Below are 10,627 nucleotides of genomic sequence, written 5' to 3' on the forward strand. Positions count from 1 at the left end.
ATGTATACAATAAATAAATTACGAATTAGGTTTTTGAAATTCGTCTCCTACACAGCTAATTTCGTTTTTTTCAATAAAAAATTGCTCCATTCATGTAAAATAGCCCAAAAAATGTTTCTCAAAGAATCGAAAATATATTTTAAATATTATAAGGATATTTTTTTGTCTTTTACGTGAATAGGGCAAATTGTGATGTTAAACAAAACGAAATTAGCTGTATTGAAAAAAACCTCCGTAGCTCGAAAATTGGAGGCCCTCGACTTTTTTTTAATTTTAAGCGTGTGCAGGGCAAATGACCGATTAACAATTAATTTTTTTGCACTAATGATTCGTTTTTAGATATATATAATCGATCTTCAATGGATGAGAAATCCCACTCAAATCGCCCGCGACTTTTAAAACTCATAGTAGTCTCCCGATAAGCAGAATAATTCAGCCGTCGTCTCCCAGACTTTTCAGGGCAAAATATTCGACTCGGGTGTTTCTGAGATGGAAAATTTCTGTCGCAAAAGTAGATTCAGTTGTTCCAAAGAATTTTTATTTTCTGCGCAACCAAGAAATCTTATTTCTAGCACTACCTATACATTATTCTATAATACCATACATATTCTGCTCCTGAAAAATTTTCGTTTTAGGCGAAACAGGGGAGAGTAATTCTTCGTTTCAACTATCCAATACTCAAAGATAAGGAATGAATTTTTAAATCGGATAATAATGATGTAATAGTAATCCTGCAATTTAGGACGAAATTATCTTTCGATTAAGGTCCGCTTGTATTATCTTTCCAACGTGATCTTGGTTGTTGCTTTTTACTTGATTAATCTGAAATGTTCTCCAATTGCCATGCACTTTTACACAGCCCTGGAATTTCCAAAAGTTATGATTGTGCAATCAAAAAAATGTTGAAAAAAAACTGAACCGATTCTCTTGATTTCAAAGAGCGTTTTTGAGTAACATTTGGAAATTAACCCAATAGGAAGGAAATTGCACATTAATAATTTACTGTATCTAATGGCTGTTAGAGTGTTAATTGTTATGATAAATTATTTATTTACAATATCCTCTCTATCGGACTTATTTCCCAATCTTAATTGAACACGCGCTTTGAAAATGTTCAGTTTTTTGCTTCCGAATGGAAGCCTTGTATTTGACCGATTTTTTCGATTTTCTAATTTCGATTGAAAATGGTCTAGAATGTTATGAAAAGTGAAGAAATGATGTTTTTAGGGTCGTGTATGCGTGTATGTATATGACAACTTGGGTTTTTGGTGATTAATTTTTAGGAAATTCAATATAAATACGGTGAAATTTGCAGATAAAAATGTGAAATTTTGGCTCATTGTAACTATGATTGAGCTCAACTTTGGCACGCTGTTTCAGTCCGATCGGTCCTGAAATATGACAATTTGTTTAAATTTCGTTTTTCCTCTATATCTCAAGAACTATTGCACCGATTTCAAAAGTTTTTCCTTCAAAAAACTTGTCGCTTAGTATTTTGGATAGGCGCAACCGACCGAGCAGTTTCGCAGATATTTAACCTTTGGTATAAATTCAAAAATTCTATTTCATTAAAAGGTTGAATATTTTCCTACAGACACCCTGTAGCCTGGTGTTACAGTTATATGACTGTAATAAGGATAGGGAATTGCTACAGATCCATTCGGAAGCTTACTACCAATGGAATTGGTCGAAGTAAAAAACAGCACCAACAAGTGACGCAAAAAATAACGATCACATGCCTTCTCGGATATTCTCGAACCCCTTTTTATTTTCTACTTGATTCGATTATCCTATATAAAATACAATCATAATTTTTAAGGACTTCTGCGTAATATAAAATCGAATGGAAATCGTGATATATTTTAGATTATGAAGATGAAAAAACAATCGAGATAACGTTCGAAAGATAATCCAACGGGGCCTTAAGTTCAAATATTTCGTTGTTGAAAGCCCGCCTATCCGTGTCTGAAATCTTGCGATTTTTCTCGTTCAAACACGAATTTTTTGGGAACATGTTTTTTTCTTCTCTCGGTGCGAAGACTTAGCTGAAAGCTGTATAAAATTGCTTTGGCATTGATGATAACTTCATGCGAAAATGTCTAATGCTCATGAATTTGTGTTTCAGAGGTGAAAAGTTATACGTCACCAAGGATAAGAGGTCAAAGAGTTCGTACTGGAGGAGAATAGCCTGTTGGAGTTTTGGCTTAACCGTACTAGCGGTGGTTCTCATAATAGCAATATTAGCAGCCAGTAATATTCAATTTCACAATAAAACAAATCAGAAAGCACACTGAGAAGACAAGTGTTTTTTGAGAAGTATTTCGTTACTTGTGTCAACAAATTCGTGGCTTGTGAATTACTAAGCGCACAATATCGCACATTAAGGAAAAAAAATCTTATTCCAAGAATCCAAGAATTATATGAAAGATTTGTCCACATCAAGAAATTTAGTTCTCAAATCAATTCAAGTGGTTTTTGCATTAAAATATTTTAGGAATGAGGTTAAAAAACTATTAAATGAATTAATTCAATTTTACTTAGTTTAAGAAATCGTTTTCTTATCATCAAGAAATTGTTCTCGTCTTTGGGACAAGTACAAAATTACTTGACGAAAGTTTTTATTTTCCCAGCGCAAGATATTTTACTCTTGAACATTTTCAAGCCAGACGTTTCTTGCTATAAGTAAAGACGTATTTTTTAAAAATCTTTGTTTTTGTCAGTGTATTTCAATATTTAATTAATGTATTTTACTTTCAGCCGGTGTTATCCTAACGCAAGAGGCAACTCAACCACTGGACAATGCACAACCGAGTTACGACGGTGTCAAAGCCGCCGGAAGCAAGGAATTCATTAAGAATCCACCGTCAAGTCCACCACCGGAAACGTCTAGTTTCACACCATGGCCAACGACCGACGAGACTATTTTCAAAACAGTACCTGAAGCATTGAATGGCATTATCTGGTTGGATAACCTCACGTGGAACGATGAACTCATGGATCCAAAATCTAGGGTTTACCGAGACGTATCCGCTGAAATTGAGAACAATATTCGTGAGAATCTGTTTCCATCGTCTGCTTCTGTTATCAAAGTATACAATATTACAAATGAGGGTCGGGTGATGTTCAGGATCAGTTATCCGCCAACACCCACTCCGGAAATTATGCAAGAGAGCATTGAAAAAATGCTGCGAGAGAATGGTAATACCATTGGAAAATACCACCTCAGTAGAGTTGATATGAAGCCTTTGATCGATGAATGTCAATACGAAAATATGGGTTGCTCTGGGGATTGCAAGTTTGATTACGTGAATAGTGTATTCATGTGTGCTTGTCCATCCGAAAAGACTCTCGACACCACTGGAAAGAACTGCATTCAGGATGGTGACTTGAGTGATGTTGGAATGGAGGTTGAACAACCGAAACTCACAACAATCGAAAACACGGTTCAGGGACGAAGTAGCCCATCATTCTTCGAACCCCGAGGACATGATCACCACGATCCCTGGCGGCATGAGCATGATCACCACCACGAAATTCACGCAACTGTTGAGCCTGTTGGGGAGCCGGAACCGGAAGCAACTCCAACTCATACTACGAGTACTGAATCAGCTCCAATTGAATCGTCACCAGAGCCAAGTTCTTCACCCGAACCTTCTGGTGTTCCTGCATCAGAACCGAAACCATCAGCTGAACCCACTTCTGAACCGGAACCGTCGACAGAGCGCTCACTGTTCGTTTCTGAAACAGAGGCATCTGCAGAACCAAAATCCTCACCAGAGCCGACTAGTGAACCCATTGCCGAGAGCGAGCCGTCCCCTGAGCCGGAGCTTCCTGCGGAACCCGCGAGTGAACCTTCACCAGAGCCGAACTCCGAAGCGGAACCGACAAGTGAACCCGTTCCTTCTGACAGTGAACCCTCTGCAGAGCCAAAGCCTGTGGCAGAACCAACGAGTGAGCCAATTCCAGAGGCTGAACCATCTGCAGAACCGGTTACCGAACCGGTTTCTTCTGCTACTGAACCATCTGCAGAGCCAAAGTCTACAATGAAACCTTTGAGTGAACCTGTTCCCCACGGTGAACCGTTCGCAGAACCAACGAGCGAACCGATTTCAGAGGCTGAACCGTCGGCAGAACCTGTCACCGAACCAGTTCCTTCTGCAACTGAACCATCTGCAGAGCAAAAGTCTACAACGGAACCTTTGAGTGAACCTGTTCCCCACGGTGAACCATCCGCAGAACCAACGAGTGAACCGATTTCAGAGAGTGACCCGTCTGCAGAACCGAAGCCTGAAGTGGAACCGACAGGTGGGCCGATCCTTCTGAGTGAACCATCTGTAGAACCTACTAGTGAGCCGATTCATCCCAGTGAACCATCTGGCGAACCTTCAAGTGAACCCATCTCTCCCAGTGAACCACCTGCCGAACCCACCAGTGAACCCTCCCCCGAGCCTACATCCGAACCAATTCTTCAGAGTGAACCATCTGCAGAGCCAAAACCTGAAGCAGAACCTATAACAGAACCAACGCCGAGTGCTGAACCCTCTGTGGAACCTGCAGGGGTGCCAGAACCCTCTTCAGAACCGGCATCCGAGCCTGAACCCTCCCCTGAACCTTCCTCGGAGCCCAAGGCTCTCGACGATCCTCTCGGAGTCATCCCCCTGGGGGCAGACCCTACAACTGACGTCTCCAAGACTACTACACCTTCTCCAATGGACACCTTTACCAGTGAAAAATCAAAAACCCCAATGGAGATGATTCCAACGACCACATCTGAGCCAATCCCGTCAGAGTCCGCTCACCCCTCTGATGGACTATATCCACATTCCAGGGCTGCAGATGGAACATATATCGAAGCTGAAGGTGACGAAGCCTCCGTGACTACGTCCTCACCGATGTTATCAGACGCAAGATCCCCAACAGATATTCCAGAAGCTGCTCACCTCACGGACCCCGCACCAACGTCTACTGAATCCTCCTTACAAAACACTCTAAATGGCTCTCTTAAATTACCGGAAAATATTTCGAAGAACATTGAACCCTTGAATGAGCCCTTGAACATCCCAACGTCGACAGAACCTCCGACAACAACGGAAAGACACGATATCCATCACATCCATGAGATTATCCCAGAATTGACCCCTGAACACGTGCCACATGGAACCGTAGAGAAAGCTGCAGATGCAGGACAAATGACCACAACAGCCCTCCCACCTCACTCAGAAGAGACACCTGAATTCTCAACGACTCATCCATTGCACCCAATAATCCTCGCCCACGGCGCCTCCGAGAACTCAACGGAGAAGGCTCCACCAGCGGAAGAAAAACACCAAGAAGACATGTCACCCTTCCTACCGGACGTGGTACGTGAAAAGGAGATGCCCAAGAAGGCACCGCGACTAGACAAGGACGAACAGGACTTCCCGAATCCATTCGAACCAGCAGTGGTCGAGGATGTGATAATTCATCATGAGAATCATAAAAATGGAAGTGAGTTCACGGACTTGACCAACGAGGTAGGACAATCCCACGTTGTTCAACAGACTGGAACAGCGCGCGAGGAGAACATAAGTGTGGTGGACAGTGTAACGATCATGCCGACAACAGAGAATGACACGCATGCAGTAGACAAGAGCACTGAGACATCGTTGAGCGTTGAGGACCTTGAGGCACGACAAACCGATGACAGAAATGATACGGATATTAGCCGGGTTAATGACCTGAGTGTCAGAATGAATGATGATATTAAAGTTAATTTCACTAGCACCGAAAGTGCTGATGCGTTTGATTTGCAAAAGGTCGGTTCATCGGAGAATGTAACAATGGACGTAATGACTACCGAAAGGCCACACGAACCCAGCAAATTCGAGGACAATGCGGTTGAGGATCAATACAATGATATAGTCGATGAAACCGTATCCAAGGATTTAAAAGGAAAATTAAAGACGGGAATAGTTAGCGAGCAAATTGAAAACACGAAAGTGATTCAGCAAACAACTAAACCAGAGCCAGAAACTAGTATTGAGACAGAAATTCAGACATCGCTGCCGCAAATCGAGAACATAACGTCTAGGGCTGACACTAAAGGAACTCCAGTCACTGTGGAGAAGCAGAACGAAGAGAGCAACAGATTCACAACGGAAATTCCAATTCTACCCATCGAGATACAGCAGGACTTGTCGACAACCGAAACAGCTGAGAAAATTGGATCAACAGTTTCAATCGTAGGTGATCCTGAAGGCAATTCACTGACAACAACTCAGTCATCTACTCTAGAAACAAAAACGACAGCTCAAGTGCCAATTTTACCCGAAGAATTCCAGACAACAGAGTCCAATGACATTATGAGCACAACCCAGCAGATGACAGTGATTTCCAATGAGACATCGACCACACCGCCAATTACCGAAGAAATTTCTGAACAATCAACGACAAATTCCATTGAAGTCAGGAGTACAACGGAGAACATTGTAATGACCGCAAGTGATCCAACCCCACCCATTAGCGATGTGATGCATAATGATGAGGACAATAAAACAACAACCGAAACAGTTACATCACCAACAGTAGACATCAAACCAGTTTCAGAGGCGATTGTTGATGACCCTGAGCCAGTCACTTTCGATCGCAGTCGTTTCTTCACCACGACCACTGCACAGCCACTTGCGGAGGAGATTCCGGAGGAGTTATTGAGAGTTATTCCGCTTGATGAGGGGGATGAACTCGTTGAGACAACAATAATCCCAGAAACAATAGAAAGACAAATGACAGAAACAGAATCAGCCACCACAACTGAAAAACCCCCCTCGGTACCAAAACTGAAGATCGTCGAGATTACTCCCGATAATGACGGTCCACAAACGAATGACTCAATCAGGCATTCATCCACAGAATCTCCTAAAATGGAAATGAATGTGACTCCGTCTCGCACAACTCCAGAGATAATTCCAGTTTACGAAGAGGTTGAGGACGACAGTCTGAATCCTTTCATGATAAACCCATCTAAAATAATAACCACTACCGAAACATTTACAGAAAGACCTGAACTCGGAGCCTCATCAGAGGCCCCATTACCAACAATGTTATTCTCAAAATGCAATGCCGGTCAGTTCCAATGTTTGAACGGAACTTCGCGTGATGGTGCCTATTGCGTGGATCTCTCCTCAAAATGTGATTCGGAGAACGATTGCTCTGATGGCTCTGACGAAATCAACTGCCAGGAAGACGGTTGTCCCGGTAATTTCCAGTGTGCCAGTGGCCAATGTCTCAAGCGTCACCTGGTTTGCAATGAAATCGTCGATTGCGACGACGGAAGTGATGAGCAAAAATGCAGCGATTGGACCTGTCATTTCGACGAGTTCAAGTGTCCCAACAACAGATGCATTCCCGATCTTTGGAGATGCGATGGCAGGCCAGACTGCGATGATCATAAGGACGAGTATTCTTGCTCTGAAAGCTGTGGGAACAATGAATACCTCTGCCCCACTGAGAATTGGTGTATCCCACAGACATTAAGGTGCAATGGACTTCCTGATTGTGCCAATGGAGAGGACGAGAAACTGTGTGATTGCACAGTCGACCAATTCAAATGTAGAACGGGAGGTTGCGTCAATTCAGACCAAGTCTGCGATGGCGTGGAGCATTGCCCCGATCATTCTGACGAGTGGGACTGCCTCGTGGCAAATTTCACCATGGATAAAACCTCGTCAGAGGATAGAGAACACGTCACGACTCTAAAGATCAAAATGGGAAGTGAGAGGCTCTCCGTTTGCTCTGACAACTGGAGTAAATCTCAAAGTGATGAGTATTGCAAATCACTGGGTTTCTCTGGTTCTGACGTCACGCAAACAGCTGTCTACACTGAGGGCCAAGTTTTGATGCTGAAGACACCGTCAGGTGGTTCCAATCTCCTTGCTAATCTTGTGAAGAGGGATAGTTGTGAATCTGGGGAGATAATCAAGGTGTCCTGCCAGGAATTCACCTGTGGGTCTCAAGAGAGCGAGGGCCCCACTGCGAGATTAGTCGGAGGTACTCCTGCTGGAGAGGGGCAATGGTCGAGTGTAGCCCTTTTGAGGGAAGTCAAGAGTGGTGCTACGTGCACTGCAAGTGTTCTTGGGCCTATGCATGCTTTAGCAAGCTATTCCTGCATTTATAAACACAGACAGAGTCCAAACTGGGAATTGCAAACTGGAAGGGATCTTCAGCAATCAACCAAAGTCAAGAATATCGTTCCTTATCCTGAAGTCAAATATAACCAGTTCCTGTATGATAATGACTTTGTTCTTATTGAACTCTCGGAGCCGCTGGTCTTTTCGAGAAATATCAGTGCTGTTTGTTTGCCCAGTCAGCAGTTCCAACCCAGGGCTCTCTGTGTCACTGCTGGCTGGGGATTCCCCATGAATGGAGATGTCAATTTGAAGCTCAACTTCTTGCCAATTCCTACTTATGATACTAAAGAGTGTAATGCTACTAGTCATTACGCTGGATTTATTAAGGAGAATTATATCTGCGCTGGGTTCATTGGAGCTGATAAAGGAACATGCTATGTAAGTATTTGAATAGGTCAAAATTATCCAAATGGAATTATTAGAAGGCAGTTATTTGGCAAACTAGGAGGTTACGCCCCCCGCTCGCAGAGCTTGCCAACCCCCATATGAACCCCATGTGACCTACATGATCCTTATTCTGACCCTTATAATCCTTAATCTGAAACCTATGACTCTTATTCTGGCCCTCATGACCCTTATTCTGATCCTCATGACCTTTATTTTGATCCTTACTTTTGGAGTCTTAATTTCGAGTATCAAATTTTCATCACCAGAAGTCGATTCGAATTTCAATATATATAGAGAGATATGTTTGTAAGTGATAGTTGATTTAGCGTCAAACATAGGGCCATCTTTTTCGTAGCTCATATCTGGAGAAAAAAATCTCTTCATGAATTTCTCTGAGGCTCAGTTGTACCAGCTCTAGTTATAACTAAATCGTCACTGAAGAAAAAATGTAAATTTGGAATTTCGATGAATTATTAAAAAAATGGATTAACATCGGCGTGTATTATCTTCGAACGTGATCTTGGGCCTTTTTCTTATTTTGATAATTAAATTATCAGAATGACAAGAACGACCAAGATCACGTTAACAATAAATTACCGATTTACGTAGTCCTGGATTCTTTGAAAGTTATGATTACTACGTGGTTTTTGAACCGCTTCAACTATAATAATAAAAAAAACCATCTTGGGGCTATTATGCGGTCATAATCTGCAAATGATGACCGCGTAATTTCCCCCGGAAGGTGTTTTTGTTCTTAAAAATTATTATTGTATAATAAAAAAAAACGTTTAAAAAAATCGAACATTTTGAAAGAGCGTCTTTGAATAACATTGAGAAATAACCGCAATAGGGAGGAAATTGCTGACCCTTGTAACCCTTAATCTGACCCTCGTGACCCTTATTTTGATCCTTGTGACTCTTAATTTCGAGTACCAAATTTTTATCGCCAGAACTCAATTTGGATTTTTATAATATAGAGAGAAAATAACCACTTTTCCGCTTTTCCTACGAAAACTTTCAAAATATCCACATCACTAAATTACTATTTTCTTCTATAGAATGACGAAGGTGCACCATTGATGTGTGCAACAGAAACAGGCAGATGGGAGATCCAGGGTTTACTGAGTCACCACAGTAGATGCTCAAGAGGCTATCCAGCAATCTACTCAAGTCTAGCACCTGTTATATCTTGGCTGCATCACTCAATCCCAGCACTCCAAACACGAGTTTGAAATGTCGATTAATTTTCAATCCTGTGATTACAATTCCGTCGAAAAAGAAAATCAGGAGCCCAATGAATATATACTCGTTCTTCATTAAAAAAATTAAATAAAAAAGAGATAATGTCTATTCTCCCATTCGAGGAAATGTAAATATTGTATAAAGTAACTTTGTTCAATAAGAGTTAAGAAAAGAGAAAGTGATTTTGAGAATTGACGTTTGGTTGCATAATTCACGCAGTGGGTTTCATAATGCTCTATCAGAAAAATCATTCATAAAATAAAAGAAATTTCTATTGAGAAAAAAACTAGGAATGTATGTATATAATAGGTATTATTCAGTAAACGAAAGCATATATACTGTTATTGAATTTTATCTTAAGAATTCCAACCTGAGCAGTCACTCACCTATTTTAATGCCTTTACTTCTCCAAACCTAACACTCCTTTGGAAAATCCCAAAAATAAACAAACCAATAGACAATCACATCTTCCGTATACTCTATTTCTCTTGAATGAATAATATGAGTGACTGTCCAGAAAAAAATGCTGTTATTATCAATAACTATGAAATATTGAATAGTCATGTTATGTCCAAGTATTTTTATATCACAAGTGAATTTAAATAAATATAATATCTATATAAAACGAGTAAGAAATTACTTTCCTCAGTATGTTTTTGCTAATAAATTAGCAATTTGTTTCCGAATGGAATTTCTATGACGATGTATTGCAAATTGAATTTAATGATTCATTGAATTCAACATTGTATCAACGCTGGTCGCCAACATTTCCTCAACATTAAAATTTTTTACTTTTTCCTGAATATTGGTTTCAAAAGAAATTTTTTTCAACA

At 41.0% G+C, this 10,627-nt stretch overlaps 1 protein-coding gene across 1 annotated transcript in view; it reads left to right on the top strand.

Moving 5' to 3' along the window:
- Positions 1–10,413, top strand: part of LOC107035954 (titin homolog) — a 45,540-nt gene extending 35,127 nt beyond the window's left edge. Inside the window, exons 4-6 of the mRNA XM_029125942.1 lie at positions 2,126–2,250; positions 2,758–8,543; positions 9,611–10,413. Of these exons, the coding sequence (XP_028981775.1) occupies positions 2,126–2,250; positions 2,758–8,543; positions 9,611–9,784 (6,085 nt within the window). The 3' untranslated portion in view covers positions 9,785–10,413. The remainder of the gene's footprint in view (positions 1–2,125; positions 2,251–2,757; positions 8,544–9,610) is intronic.
- Positions 10,414–10,627: the final 214 nt, after the last annotated feature.

This window comes from Diachasma alloeum, unplaced genomic scaffold (genome assembly GCF_001412515.2).
Source record: "Diachasma alloeum isolate Michigan unplaced genomic scaffold, Dall2.0 Dall_scaffold_00203, whole genome shotgun sequence".
In the NCBI taxonomy this organism is placed as follows: Eukaryota; Metazoa; Arthropoda; class Insecta; order Hymenoptera; family Braconidae; genus Diachasma; species Diachasma alloeum.